The 16,097-nt window shown below is 32.8% G+C and overlaps 1 protein-coding gene and 1 non-coding gene across 5 annotated transcripts in view; both read left to right on the plus strand.

Annotated features, from left to right (window-relative positions):
* Positions 1-16,097, plus strand: part of RNF149 (ring finger protein 149) — a 45,397-nt gene that overhangs the window by 15,903 nt on the left and 13,397 nt on the right. The window contains exons 6-8 of one of the 4 annotated variants that reach the window (XR_012469576.1): positions 1,504-1,699; positions 3,327-5,410; positions 5,793-5,869. Coding sequence is in view for 2 of the 4 variants with exons in the window: in XM_074192254.1 (XP_074048355.1) it covers positions 1,504-1,699; positions 1,798-1,889 (288 nt within the window). In the remaining 2 variants the exon portion in view is untranslated. The other 3 variants (XR_012469575.1, XM_074192254.1, XM_074192253.1) reach the window with 3 other exon arrangements.
* On the plus strand, positions 6,369-6,485 carry LOC141492412 (small nucleolar RNA SNORD89). The gene has a single exon (XR_012469890.1). It is a non-coding gene; the product is annotated as a small nucleolar RNA SNORD89 (small nucleolar RNA).

The raw sequence follows: 16,097 nt of genomic DNA on the forward strand, positions 1-16,097 counted from the left end.
GGGTATTTTAACTTTTCTGACTTATGGTGAGTGCAGTTCATCAAGTATTCACACTAAGCACCAGGTGCAATACACTATATAGGCAATAGGAGCTCAATATGAATCACTTGTTTTCAGGAAATTTAAGCAGTCTAATAATATATAAGGGATAAGACATATATACACCTAAGTATGATACAGTGTTTACAGGAACATGTGATCAATTAGTGAGCATTTACTAAAGTACCTAGCATGTGCCAGAACTGTCCTAAACCCTGGTTATACAGATAAATTAATGGTATTTGCTAATGGCTATTGCTAATCTCGAAAGAGCCACAATAAAACAAGGAAAGCATTAAGTAATGTATAAGTTATGTAGAGAATAAAAGAGAAAATACAATCTCTGCCTTCGTTTGCTATTTGGGAGTGGCATACATGCCATATATGAGTATATATAACGTAAACATTAGATAATTGAGTAGGGAAGCTGTAGCATATAGTGAGAAGAATGGGCTGAGGAAAAACCTCATGTAAAACGTGACAATAGAGCTCAATTTTGAAGGAAACTTGGATTTCTAAGAGTCAGGTGTGAAAAGGGAATAATTTTAGTCATGATTGACAGTCAGTACAGAGGCCCAGTGATGAGATATGAGATAGTGTATGTGAGAAATGGGAAGAAAGCTAATTGGACTAGATAGTGAAAGGGAGACTTACATTGTGTCCCAAAGTTTTAGTGCTTTTGTGAACTATTAAAGTTATACTAAGACTTTTAGGATACTTTGTATAATTAGACTGGAAAAGTAAATCAGGAATAAGTTGAGGAGGACTTTAAATACCAAAGGAATTTTTTAACATAAATCCTTATAATTAATAAGGAACCATCTATTTTGAGTAGGAGAATACTATGATCAGACTTTATCCCTTATAGTTGTGTTTATTCCTTATATAATTCCTTATGAATGTTTCTTTTTGTTTGGTAACTGTAGTCACTGATTCTGTCATTTTAAGTAATATTGTTTCAGAGTTCAACTTATCATCTTGTGCAAGAGACAACTTTTCTGATTCCTTTGATGGCCTCTCCTCCTTAGATTTTTTTCATTTTCTATATAATTATGTACATACATGTATGTTGTCTCCAATAAAATGTAAATCTTTGAAGACTGTCTTTTCTGAATTCCTAAGTTTTAGTATGTTTTATTGTTTTCATCTTGCATAGTTATTTAATGTTTCTATTATTTGTTCGTTGATCTAGTCATTTGGGACATCATTACTTATTCTTTTGTATTGGCACTGTTAACTCATATTTCCTTTTTTTGTTAATAGTTTGTAAAAGTTGCATTTATCATACCTGCCTTTTATTTTTCTTTCATGTCCTTGCAATTACTAAATTTTTTAAAAGTTATAGTGGAATATGATAAAAAGTTGACAAAATAAAAATAAAATTCTGGCAAGCTTGATTTACTTGTATTGTGGGGAAAAGACGTTTTGTTTTATGTGTTTACTTAAAAGTTTATTTTATTTAAGGGAAATCTTGAGGATGTACAAGATATAACTGCTCCAGAATCCATACCTGGTAGTGTTTCTATTGTGAATTTGAGTGTCACTTTACAAGATGAAGACAGAAATGAAGTAAGCAGTTTGCCATCCTCTTCTACAGATGGATCTGGGCTACAGTGTAATGACTTTAAAAATGATACAGGGGAAAATATGGCATTACTAGGTAAGTAGTAATATTTTTTAAGATGCTACTGAAATCATGGAAAATATTAGAAGTCAATTCTTGAGGGGAAAGAGAACATGCTCTTATTGTGAGGAAAGGACATACAAAAATATGTGAAGAAAATTTAAACAGGAGTATGTATTTTATGAATTGTTATATAGAAAGTAAGTTGTATAGGAACTTAACATGAGAAAAATATATAAATACCATTATACAAAATGTTTAAGTCACTGTAAGTCACTTTTAAAAAAATTATCTACTAAACTTCAGAGTAGAGGAAAGGAAGAAAATTTAGGAGATCAGCCTCTCTCCCTATTGGATAATTCACCTCTCCAGTCTCCACTTGAAGTTGCAAGAGATAGGGAATCTCATGGGCTACAGAAATTAAGAGTTTTGGAAGGTTTAATGATTTTAAGTTTTTTCCTTTATATGGAATGACATAAATGAAATAAAGCAGACTACAAGAACCAGAAAAAGGTTCATATTTGATTTATAGCTATTTTTTTTCTCAATGACATGCAAAGAAAAATTAACATTTAAAAAAAATCGAGTTCCACATCTTCTCCCCCCTTGAGAAAACAAGCAATTTGATACAGATTATATAGTTGCAGTCCTGCAAAATATTTCTATATTAGTCACCATGTTGATTTATTAAAAACCTGTTTGTGTGTGTAAGTGAGATATTTGTACTCTTAATTTAGTTCTGCATAAATGCTAAGGGTGAGTATTAGATTTAATGACTATGTGAATTTAACCATTTGTCTGTAATAGCTATAAGTTTGAGGATATATAGAATATGTGCTTCTTTTTTAATTTCCTTAAGACATGGATTTAAAAGACCTCATTACTTAGTCTGACTTTATTATATAGAGAGGGAAATTGAATTCCAAAGAGATTGTTACTTGACAAGAGTTACATATAGGTAGTAAGTAATAGAACTAAGGTTCACACTCAAATTCTCTGCTTCCACATTTAACTAAAATCAGCTTTTCTGTGCTTTCCACTTTTGGAGTGATCCAGAATAAATCTTTCTCTTGTTTTTTTCTTTCTTCTTTTTGGCAAGACAGTGGGGTTAAGTGACTTGTCCAAGGTAACATTGCTAGGTAATTATTAAATGTCTGAGGTTAGATTTGAACTCAGATCCTCTCGGTATTTGTTTTTTGCTACCTAGCTGCCTCAGATTTTTCTCTTTTCACATCTTTTGAGTCCTCTTTGTATTTTATAGCTTACTTACCTTCACTTGAGTTTTGGTGTTTGCGTGTGTCCATTTCCATTGTTGTAGTCATCATGTCTGTGTTTTTTTTTTTTACTCTGCTTATTCTGTTCTCAGTGTCAATTCACCTATGTCTTTTCCTTTCTATATTCATGTAATAGCTTTAAAGGGTTAGATAATAATATATATGAGGATAAGATTTAAATTATTTTTGATTAGAGAACATTTCTTTGATCTTTTCACAAACTCAGGAATTGATACAGAGAATCTATAATTTTTTTTCATGAATGAGTAGCCATCAAGTGAATATTAAATAATGAATGGTTTATGTTTTGAAACCTGTAAGTGTGCCGGTGTTTATTTTTCAAGAAACATGGACTGATGTCTTATTACTTTTTTAAACTTTGTTTTTAGGGAGAGATGGCAACGATGCTTCGCAGGAAGAGCCTGACTCCTAATGGAAGCTTCCATTCAGTAGCTTCACAGCAGCTTTTTGGACTGCATTAGAGAACATTTTATTTTTTTATCTTATAGGCACACACTTTGTACATTGGAAAAATTATGTATGTTCTTTTATCTTTCAGATTTTTCTAGTTCCTATTGTAAAAGGGCTAAGATATTTTGTTCAAAAAGGAAAGGTTTTTAATTAGTCTTTATGTTGACCTTCTGAAAATGTATTTTCTGTTTGGGAAAATTTGTCATATCAGACTTACAGAAACTGTAACTTAAGAAAGAAACTCTAATGTAAAATATTGATGTCATTGTTTCTAAATATATACCATAGTAGCTAAAAGTATAAGAAATATTTTTTTGAAAGTTGATTTAAGAATAAGCACAATTTATTTTGATAATATATCTTGATGGTGGCATTGTATAATTAAATGTTTTCCCTGGAGGAAGCATTGTAGAGGTTTAGGAAAACTTGTTCAAAGATGAGAAGTTCATAGCACTATTGTCTATGTGTAATCTTATATGTAAATAATTCAGAACTCACCTAGAAATAGGTTATTTTCTTTTACTATTTGAGATTGTAAAAAACACTAACTACAATATATATATTTTTTCCTCTTCCTTGTGACATCTTGTGGTGGGAAAACTAGGTTGTTGACATTTTCTATAAATAAAAAAGAAACACTTCAGATTCTTTTCTACCTCACTACTCGGTTTTTCTGTGCTTTATTAAGGAAATTAAGCAGAAATTTCTAACTTGTTGCTATTGTTGGTTTTAGAGACTGGATTCACTTAGAAGACACGGAAACTTTAGCCTGCTATGTTTTTCTGACTCAGGCTGGTTCCTCTCCCCCTTTGGCATACTAGTGTTCTTCTAATCCTCACCATACTCATGTCAGATTTAGACATTTAGAATTTTTGAGCTTGAGAGACTCATTGGCTATGTCCTCTCAGCTACCAGTATTATTAATGTTTGCCACCATTTCTTGCCCACTTACCAAATTATACGCAAGATCTTTATAATTATTATACTAGTTTGTGTATATTTAAAACCAAACAAGAATAAGTTAAAGTGGTAATAGGATATAAGAGGGGAGTAGTTTGAGATAAAAAAATGTGTGGGGTCTGTGTGTGTGTGTGTGTGTGTGTGTGTGTGATGTATTAAATAACAAAATAACTAAAAGAACCAACATAATTATTTGGTAGTTTTTTTCACTTACCCTTCAAAGATACACACACACACACACAAACTACCAAATAATTATGTTGGTTCTTTTAGTTATTTTGTTATTTAATACATTAATCTTAATTAATTTGTTTTTCTCAATATAAAAGACAATTCTAGGTTAGGAATGCAACTTGATTTTATGTATCTAACTTTCATTGCTGCTGCCTGATAGTGGAATGTTAGGGTGGATGGATGCTTCTTGGTAATCTTTAGAGAAATAACTAAATTGTTCCTTTGTTACCTTATATGTCCTAAAATATATAGCCCAAATCTGTAGAGAGATGGTCCAAGAAAAGAAATTTTAAAACTATAAATAACTTTAAATAAAACTATAAATAAAACCCTGTTTTCCCCCAACAGCTGAATTGTGGGGTTTTTTAACAATATATATCCTTATAGAAATCTCTTATGTGAAATACATTTTGCTTCTTTAAACATGTGAATATAAAGAAAATCTTAGTAATCATTAGTACTTTGCTTGCATTGATATAGAAATTAACGATGTTGAGAGATGTGGGATATTGGAATATTTTAATGGTTTGGTTTTCTTTGATAGCTTTATTTGAATGGTTTAGCATCTAATTGAAAAATGTTCCACACTTGTTTTAAGAAAATCTGTATAGCTGCTAATACAGAATTTATAATTCTCAGATTTTCAATTTCTAGCAACAGTTGCCAATTACTTAACTCAGAAGTTTACATATGAAATTTATAAATAAAAGGATGATAGAAAGATGGCAGGCCCAAATCCAGAAACCCAAAGTTCTGTGATAGCAGCCATGAAGATTCATTAAAAGACTAATCTGTCATGTTATATATGGTAAGTGATGCTTTATAAAGTTATGAATAATTAGGAGAAGACAAAGTGTATGTTTTTCTTTAATGCTTTCATACAAATAAGAAATTTGATAATTAAAGATCAAATACTACCTGAAAATATTTCTCATAGCTTGAAATTTAAAAATTACTAGGACAAGAAATCAGATAATGAACATTATATTAAAAGTTAAAACAACTGGGTGTATTGCTTATGATAGCTCACAATTCTTCTAGAACACAATTCTTCATCTCCGTGAAAATCAAAAATAGTATAGAAATTGTACATATAACAGTATTAATGTTGTAACTTATTACCTTATAAGTCACTCTGCTTTTCATGCTTAATAATCTGAACTATAAATTTCCTCTGTTCCATTGACTAGAATTTCTCTCATTCTAACACCTGGAAAATCAGAAGAAATAATTGAAGATACATAAACAGCATCACTTGACAACAAAGGTAACAATTTTCATTTAAGTCCAGGTATTTTGGGGATTGTCAACATTGAAAAGTTTCATCATTTTTTATGCTAATTTTTAATATAAATGTAAAATACACACACATAAGTATATATAGTATATGTGCATATTATAGTATATGTGCATATATATGTGTGTATGTATTATACATGTATGTATGTACATACCTCATTAATAGTAATGCAATCATAGCTATACTTGCATTAATATTGCACTTCAGAATGTTTGGCAGAAGAAATCTCAGTTGTTTGGTTGACTTTGAGTGACTTCAATGTTAAACATTTGCAGACTGAGATGTCTTAAAATCTTTTATTGTCTGTCCTATTAGCATTTATGCAAATGTATAATTGATTTTTTGGTTAATTTTGTAAAAAAAGTGAACTTTTAATAAACTGTTCATATAAAATCAGTTTTCTTTAATGTTAGCAAAAATACAGAATATAAATTAGTAGAAACTTCTAAGTAGTAAAAAATCTGAAACTGAGGAATGATGACAGTAAAAGGCCGAATTGCAGTGCCGTCCATAAGCAGTTTGCTCTCTTTATGGAGCACAATGACAAAGTCTCCAGAAGCGAACTACTAAGTCTGATCTCAGTAACCAGTTACCAGGGTATTTATGTGAGTCAAAATTTGACTAAGCTATGATATTTTCAGACCTACTAGTTTTTTAAAAATTTTTATTTAAGGCAATGGGGTTAAGTGACTTGTCCAAGGTGACACAGCAAGTTGTCTGAGGTTGGATTTGAACTCGGGTCCGCCTGACTCAAGGGCCAGTGCTCTGTCCATTGCACCACCTAGCTGCCCCCAGATTTACTAGGTTTTAAAGCTTAGTGATGCCTGTTGTATTTTAACTGCTGATTTTGCTCACACTTTACAATAAATCTGGTGTTGATAGAATTGCTTTATTTGTAAATACATTTTTAGATCTAATGTCCTAAAGCAGTCATATTGATAGCAAGTAGAACTGGATCCCAGATTTAGCATTTACAGAGACTAAATAACCAGATTATATAGTACAACACCCTTCCTCCTTCCCCGACTTCATTTTTATTTTTATTATTTATTTTTTATAAAAGAAAGATTTTATTTATTTTGAATTTTACAATTTTTCCCCTAATCTTGCTTCCATCCCCCCCAGAAGGCAGTCTGTTAGTCTTTACATTGTTTCCATGCTGTACATTGATCTAAGTTGAATGTGATGAGAAAGAAATCATATTCTTATGGAAGAAAAAATAAAGTATAAGAGATAGCAAAATTACAAAATAATATAACAGGTTTTTTTTTTAAATTAAAGATAATAGACTTTGGTCTTTGTACAAACTCCACAATTCTTTATGTGGGTACAGGTGGTATTCTCCATTGCAGATAGCCCAAAATTGTGCCTGATTGTTGCACCAATGGAACAAGCAAGTCCCATTTAAGTTGATCATCACCCGCATGTTACTGTTAGGGTGTACAATGTTCTTCTGGTTCTCCTCATCTCGTTTGTTCAAATCCTTCCAGGCTTCCCTGAATTCCCATCCCTCCTTGTTTCTAATGGGACAATAGTGTTCCATGACATACATATACCATATACCACAGTTTGTTAGGCCATTTCACTTATTGAAAAACTTCACTTAATTTCTAATTCTTTGCCAGCACAAACAGAACTGCTATGAATATTTTTTCTTTTAAAGATTTTATTTTGAGTTTTACAATTTTTTCCCCTAATCTTACCTCCCCCCACCCCCTACAGAAGGCAATTTGCCAGTCTTTACATTGTTTCCATGGTATACATTGATCTAAAATAAATGTGATGAGAGAGAAATCATATCCTTAAGGAAGAAACATAAAATATAAGAGATAGCAAGATCAGACAATAAGATATCAGGTTTTTTTTTCCTAACTCCACAGTTCTTTCTCTGTATACAGATGATATTCTTCATTGCAGACAGCCCCAAATTGTACCTGATTGTTGCACTGATGGAATGAGTGATTCCATCAATGTTGATCATTGCCACCATGTTGCTCTTAGGGTGTATGGTGTTTTTCTGGTTCTGCTCATCTCACTTAGCATCAGTTCATGCAAATCCCTCCCTCCAGGCTTCCCTGAATTCCCTTCCCTCCTGGTTTTTAGTAGAACAGTAGTGTTTCATGATATATATATATATATATATATATATATATATATATATATATATATAATCACAGTTTGCTAAGCCATTCCCCAATTGAAGAACATCATTTACTTGATTTCCAATTCTTTGTCACCATGAACAAGGCTGCTATGAATATTTTTGTATGAGTGATGTTTTTACCCTTTTTCATCATCTCTTCAGGGTATAGACCCAGTAATGGTATTGCTGGATCAAAGGGTATGCACATTTTTGTTGCCCTTTGCGTGTAGATCCAAATTTTTCTCTAGAAAGGTTGGATGAGTTCACAGCTCACCAACAATGTAATAATGTCCCAGATTTATGAATATTTTTGTACAAGTGATGTTTTTACCTTTTTTTTAACCTTTTTTTTTCATCATCTCTTCAGGGTATAGACCCAGTAATGGTATTGCTGGATCAAAGGGTATGCACATTTTTGTTGCCCTTTGCGTGTAGATCCAAATTTTTCTCTAGAAAGGTTGGATGAGTTCACAGCTCACCAACAATGTAATAATGTCCCAGATTTATGAATATTTTTGTACAAGTGATGTTTTTACCTTTTTTTTTAACCTTTTTTTTCATAATCTCTTCAGGATATAGACCCAGTAGTAGTATTGCTGGATCAAAGGGTATGCACATTTTTGTTGCCCTTTGGGTGTAATTTCAGATTGCTCTCCAGAAAGGTTGGATAAGTTCACAACTCCACCAACAATATATTAGTGTCCCAGATTTCCCATATCCCTTTCAACAATGGTGATTGTGCTTTCTGGTCATATTGGCCAGTCAGAGAGATGTGAGGTGGTACCTCAGGGATACTTTAATTTGCATTTCTCTAATAATTAGTGATTTAGAGTTTTTCATATGATTGGATTGCTTTGATTTCCTCATCTGTAAATTGCCTTTGCATAGCCTTTGCCCATTTGTCAATTGGAGAATGGCTTGTTTTTGAAAAAATTTGACTCAGTTCTTTGTATATTTTAGAAATCAATCCTCTGTCAAAAATACTAGTTGTAAAAATTGTTTCCCAATTTACTACATTTCTTTTGAACTTGGTTACAGTGATTTTGTCTGTGCAAAATGTTTTTAATTTAATGTAATCAAAATTGTCTAGTTTGTTTTTAGTGATGTTGTCCATATCTTCCTTGGTCATAAACTGCTTCCCTTTCCATAGGTCTGACAGGTAAACTATTTCTTGATCTTCTAGTTTCCTTATAATATTGTTTTTTATTTCTAAATCCTGGATTGATTTTGATCTTATCTTGGTATAGGGTGTGAGCTGTTGGTCTAATCCAAATTTCTTCCATACTAACTTCCTATTTTCCCAACAGTTTTTCATTGAAGAGAGAGTTTATCCCATTAGCTGGACTCTTTGGGTTGATCAAACAACAGATTATTATAATTATTTCCTACTATTGCACCTAGTCTATTCCACTGATTCACCACTCTATTTCTTAGCCAGTACCAGACAGTTTTGATGACTGATGCTTTATGATATAATTTTAGGTCTGATAGGGTTAAGCTGTCTTCTTTTGTACTTTTTATCATTAAATCCCTGGAGATTCTTGACTTCCTATTTCTCCATAATGAATTTCTTTATAAATTTTTCTAAGGCATTAAAGTAACTTTGGAATTTTGATCGGTAGGACACTAAACAAGTAGTTTAATTTTGTTAGAATAGTCATTTTTATTTTATTAGCTCTACCTATCCATGAGCAGTTGATGTTTGCCTAATTATTTAAATCTGATTTTATTTGTGTGAGAAGTGTTTTGTAAAGTTTTTGAGTCTGTCTTGACAGGTAGACTCCTAGGTATTTATATTGTCTGAAATTACTTTGAATAGGATTTCTCTTTCTAGCTCTTTCTGTTACACCTTACTAATTATATATAGAAATGTTGAATGAGGGTTTACATCCTGCAACTGCTAAAGTTGCTAACTATTTCTAGTAGTTTTTTAGATGATTTTTTGGGATTCTCTAGGTATACCATCATGTCATCTGCAAAAAGTGAGAGTTTTGTCTCTTCCATCTCAATTCTAATTCCTTCAATTTCTTTTTTTCTTATTGCTAAAGCTAACATTTCTAATACATTATTGAATAGTAGTGGTAATAATGGGTATCCTTGTTCCACCCCTGATCTTATTGGAATATCTCTAGCCTCTCCCTGTTGCATATAATGCTTGTTGATGGTTTCAGGAATATACTTTATTTCATGCAGTACATGGCACTCATACAAATGTTGACCATGAACTAGGGCATAAAAACCTAATGATCAACTGCAGAAAGGCAGTTGCACCCAGTGCTTATTATTCTAAGGAATAATCCATTTATTCCTATATTCTATTGTTTTTAGTAGGTGCTATATTTTGTCAAAAGCTTTTTCAGCTTCTATTGAGATAATCATATGATTTCTGATAGGTTTGTTATTGATATAATTAATTACACAGACAGTTTTCCTAATATTGAACAGACCCTGTATTCCTAGGATAAATCCTACTTGTTCATAATGTGTTACCTAGTGATACTTTGTTGTAGTAGTTTGCTAAGATTTTATTTAAGATTTCTGCATCTATATTCTTCAGGTATATAATTTTCTTTGTCTGTTTTAACTCATCCTGGTTTAGGTATCAGCACCATATTGGTGTCATAGAAAGAGTTAGGCAGAGTACCATCTTCACCTATTTTTCCAAAGAGTTTATATAGAATTGGAGCCAATTGTTCCTTAAATGTTTGATGGAATTCATTTGTGAACCCATCAGACTCTGGAGATTTTTTCTTAGGGAGTTCAATAATGGCTTGTTGAATTTCTTTTTGTGAGATAGGGCTATTTAATTTCCTCTTCATTTAAGCTGGGCAACTTAAATTCTTTCTTTAATTTTTTTAGTTGCATATTTAATTCATTGATTTCTTCTTTCTCTAATTTATTCATGTAAGCATTTAAAGATATAATATGTTCCCTGACAGCCACCTTGAGTGTTTTCCATAGGTTTTGGTATGTTGTTTCATCATTGTCATTATCTAGGATGAAATAATTCTTTCTATAATTTTTTGTTTGTTGCACTCATTCTTTAAAATGAGGTCATTTAATTCCCAATTAGTTTTGGGTCTTTATCTCCCCGGCCCAATATTGCATGTGATTTTTATTGCACTATGATCTGAGAAAGATGTATTTACTATTTCTACCTTTCTGCAGTTGATCATTAGATTTTTATGCCCTAGTACATGGTCAACTTTTGTGTAAGTGCCATGTACTGCAGAAAAAAATGTATATTCCTTTCTATCCCCATTCATTTTCCTCTATAAGTCTACCATATCTAGATTTTTCTAACATTTTTGTTTATCTCTTTAACTTTCTTCTTACTATGATTCAATTTATCTAAATCTGAGAGCAGGAAGTTGAAGTCTCCGACTAGTAGAGTTTTGTTGTCTATGTTTTCCTGTAACTCCTTCAACTTGTTCTCTAAGAATTTGAAAACTATACCATTGGATGCATACATAATCAGTATTGAAATTACTTTATTGTCTATGGTACCTTTTAGGAGGATATAGTTTCCTTCCTTATCTCTTTTATCTATTTTTGCAGCTGCTTTGTCTGAGATAAGGATTGCTATACCTTCTTTTTTCACTTCAATTGAAGCAAAATATGTTTTGCTCCAACCTCTTACCTTTACTCTGTATGTATCCCTGTGCTTCAAATGAGTTTCTTGTAAGCAGCATATTGTAGAATTCTGGTTTTTAATCCACTCTGCTATTCACTTATATTTTAAGGAAGTGTTCATCCCATTCACATTCAAAGTTATAATTACTAACTCTTATTGCCCTCCATGGTATCTTCTCTCTGTTTGTATTTTTCCCCTTATCCATATTCCTCAGTATTTTGTTTCTGAATACCACCACCTTCAGTGTGTTTACCCTCCTATATCCAACACCCCCTCCCCTTTATTCCCATTTTCCTTTACCCCTTCTTCCTTTCCTTCTGTTAATTCCCCTTTACCTCCCCCTTCCCCTTTGCCTCTTTTAATATTTCAAAGGTAAAATAAGTTTCTTAACTGATTGTATGAGAGTAAGATTCGGTCCTTGTATCTTTTAATGTAATGAGATTTACCCCATTCATTCTCTTCCATCTTCCCATCTCCTTACTGTCCCCCTTTTAAAGGAGGTATTGTTTTTAAATCATTCTACCTGAGTCACAGAAAAGTCATGAGTGTCTAACACTTCTGGCTAAGTATATTCTCTCTAATAGAGTTACAATTCTCAAGAGTTATTAGTCTTTCTCCCCAGGTAGGGATGTAGTCAGTTTCATCTTATTGGATGGCAGTTTTTTTTTTCTTTAACCTTTTCATGTGTCTCTTGAGTCTCCTGTTTGATGTCCAGATAGTCTATTTATCTCTGGTCTTTTCATCAGGAAATGTTGGAAGTCTTCCATTTTCTTAAATGTCCATCTTTTCCCCTGGAAGAAAAGGCTCAGTTTTGCTGGATAGTGTATTTTTTGGCTGCGTTCCAAGCTCCCTTGCTCTTCAGAATGTCTCATTCTAAGTCTTTTGATCCCTTAATGTTGTTGTAGCCAAATCCTGTGTAATCCTTACTGTGGCTTGTTGGTATATAAATTGCTTTTTTTCTGGCTGATTGCAAGATTCTCTTTTTTATTTGATTGTTCTGGAATTTGGTAACAATATTCCTTGGTGTTTTCATTTTAGGATCCCTTTTCAGAAGGAATCAATATAGTCTTTCAGTAGCCTTTTTGCCCTCTGGTTCCATGATATCAGGGCAGTTTTCCATCACTAAATCCTGTAATATTAAGTCCAGGCTTTTTTTCTCTTCATTGTTTTCAGGAAAACCAGTATTTCCTAGGTTATCTCTCCTTGATTGATTCTTGAGTTCAGTGGTTTTACTGATGAGGTAGTTTACATTTTCTTCTATTTTTTTTCCCCATCTTTTGGTTTTGTTTAATAGAATCTTGTCTCCTGAAGTCATTAGTTTCCATAGATTCCATTCTTTTTTTAAGAGAAGAATTTTCTTCATTTATCTTTTGCAGCTCCTTTTTTTCCAATTGGTCAGTTCTATTTTTGAAGTTTTCTATTTGCCCAAGTGTAGTTTTGAGAGAATTATTTTCTTTTTGCATTTGCCCAAATGAGGATCTGAATTATTCTCATTTTCTCTTTGTCCAGTTGTATTTTCCAAAGATTTGTTTTCTTGCTACAAGATGTTAATTTTCTCTTGTGTTTCTTTTCCCATTTTTTTCCAATTGATTTTGAAACTTCTTTCTGATTTCTTCAAGGAAGTTTTTCTGTGCTAGAAACCAATTCATATTCTCCTTGGAAGTTCTAGATCTCTCTAGGTTAGAATCTGTTATCTTCAAAGTAATTCTCAATGGGCCTCCCTTTCTATTGGTCTTTCTTCATTTTCCTAGGATATTGGGTTGGGTGATGGGCTGGCTCTCAGATGTTTGCTTTTGAAAACTGTAGAGGCTTTGTTCATTTGGCTAAGTAACTTCAAGTGGCTGGCCAGTAGGGGGTGCTGGTTGCTTTCTCTGGAGTGTTTGAGGCCCTCTCCTTAGGCCTGGAGTGCCTCACCAGACCTCCCCTCCCCCAGCCAAAGATTCTGCAGCTAATGTTGGTCTTCGGACCTGCCACTCACCAAAGTATCTAGACTGAACCTCTGGTTTCACCCTGCCCCTGCTGGCTCTCTGCTCTTCGCTCAGGTTCACCCATGGTCCCTTGAGACAGATTTTTTGGTAGGTATTCTTTTCCTAGATTCTCTTTCTGGATTTTGTCCATCGGGTTTATGTTTTTTTTTTGAGGGGAAACCAGGAGACCTTAGCACAGTGCCTGTCTTCTCTCTGCCATCTTGGCCAGAAGTCCTGGTCTCATTTTTAGATGATGAATTTGAAGCCTAAGATCACAATAAATTTAAACTGAGTTCCTTTGATTTTAGGTCTCAAAATTTTACATTACTCCACCAGTGAGAAGAAAAAATAAACTTATTAGTGAAACGAGCAGTATCAGGACAGATTTACATTATTATTAGAACAAGGTAAAGGAAAATTGCTTTGAAACATTTGTCTCTGATTACTGTAGAGATCAATTAAGATTTCATCTGTGAAAGGAGAGTTGAAAAGCCGTTTAGGCTTTTGATATGTTTATTCGTTTTGCATGACTATACTTTATATTTTTTTGGTATAAGTGCTTGCTTTCTGTGTGTCAATTAGTGGCTAGTGAGAGGACAAGGGGTATCCATAAAATATTTTTTAATTACAGAAAAAAGATCAGAAGAGGATATAATTTGTTACTATCCTATTAAATTTAAGACTTTTAAAAATGTTTATTCCTAGCATTCCTTTTTAAATTTTGAGTTCCATATTCTCTTCTTTCCTCCCCCTCAACCTACTGGAAAGTTCAAACAGTGAAGTGATCACATATGTGAAACTATGGAAGACACTTTTATATGTGTGAAGTGATATTTTTGTATTAATGTGCATCTCTGGTCAAAAGTGATTTAGAATAGTTATTAGCATTGATTTCTTCTGAAAACTGCCCTTTGACCATTTCTCATTTGGGGAATGACTTATTTTTAAAAATTTGACTCAGTTCTATACTGTTTATATTTGAGAAATGAGATCTTTATCAGCAAAAATTTCTGCAAAAAATTGTTATCTTTTAGTAAATATACCTTTTAGCCTTGATTATTATCTTTTAATTAGGTTTATTTTTTATTTTTATATTTTTGCTCATCTTTGCATTTCTCCTTTATGTGAGAAAATTTTCTCATTCTATCTTCTCCCTTTTCCCTTCTTGTAGTTTATCCCTCTTTCTCCTTACTTCCAATTTTTTTGGAGATTATCCCAACACTATTAATGCACACCAGTGCCTTCTATGTAAACCGTTTTAATTTCCTCAATAATGGTAAAGTTCTTAGGTAAATTTGCCCACATGAGTGTAAAAAGTTCAACTTTATTGAATCCCTTATGATTACTCTTTCATGTTTATCTTTTTATGTTTCTCTTTGAGTCTTCTGTTGGAATATTAAGTTTTCTGTTCAACTCTGGTCTTTTCATCAGGAATAGTTGAAAATTTTCTGAGTTTGTCTTGGTTTTCCCTGCCATTGTTGAGGCTTTTTATGGTCAAATTTTCTCTTTTTTCTTTGCTTATTTTTCCAGCCAATTAACTTTTTTTGAATGTTATTTTTTTCCCATCACATGCAAAGATAATTTTTAATATTCATCTTTTTGGAACCTTTTGAAGTAGACATTTTTCTTTTTTCCTCCTTCCCCATGACAGCGAGTAATTTAATGGTTATTATATGAACAGTTATGTTTTAACATATTTCCATAGTAGTTATTGTGAAAGAAGAATCAGACCTAAAGGGGAAAAAACAATAAGAAAAATAACACAAAACAAGTTTTAAAAAGTTAACGTAGTATGCTTTGGTTTGCACTCAGACTCGATGTTTTTTTCTCTGAGTGTAGATGGTATTTTCTATCACAAGGCTCCAGCCAATTTCTTGATTTTTGAACTTTGTTAACAAAGTTGGATAGTGCTTATCAGGATTTGGGGAGGCACTGTCCCAAGTTTTAGGTTTTTTTGTGCTGCTGTTATAGACTTAATTCTGTTGTTGGTGCTTCTGAGGTATTGTCCTGGGATAGTTATGGTTGCATTCTGGTCTCATCAAGGAAGGGTCACATACTACTAACTGCACGTACTAACGTCCCTCTTTTCTTTGGTGCTGTGACTAAAAACCTAGTACTTCTCTCTCTCCTGTCAGTGACATCTGTACATATTGCCAACATTGTAATCTCTGTCTGACCAGTTGTCCCAACTACTCAGCATCTCTCCCAAAGCTTCTGCTTTGCCATTGCAAAGTGGGTTCCAGACAGACCTCTACTGTGGTTATACAGACTTCTGCCTGTCTCTTGTTTTCTTAGTTTTCTCACTTGATTTTTTAAAATTACTGTTATGACAAAATTTGGTTCGAGGCATTAAAGTTGTTTGGAGGACAAGATTGGGGAGAGTTCAGCTGGATGGGGGCTGCCTTAATGTACCATCTTCAAATTTTTTTGGTTTGTAGTATTGAAATATTT

The sequence above is a fragment of the Macrotis lagotis genome, chromosome 6 (assembly GCF_037893015.1).
Source record: "Macrotis lagotis isolate mMagLag1 chromosome 6, bilby.v1.9.chrom.fasta, whole genome shotgun sequence".
NCBI classification, from domain to species: Eukaryota; Metazoa; Chordata; class Mammalia; order Peramelemorphia; family Peramelidae; genus Macrotis; species Macrotis lagotis.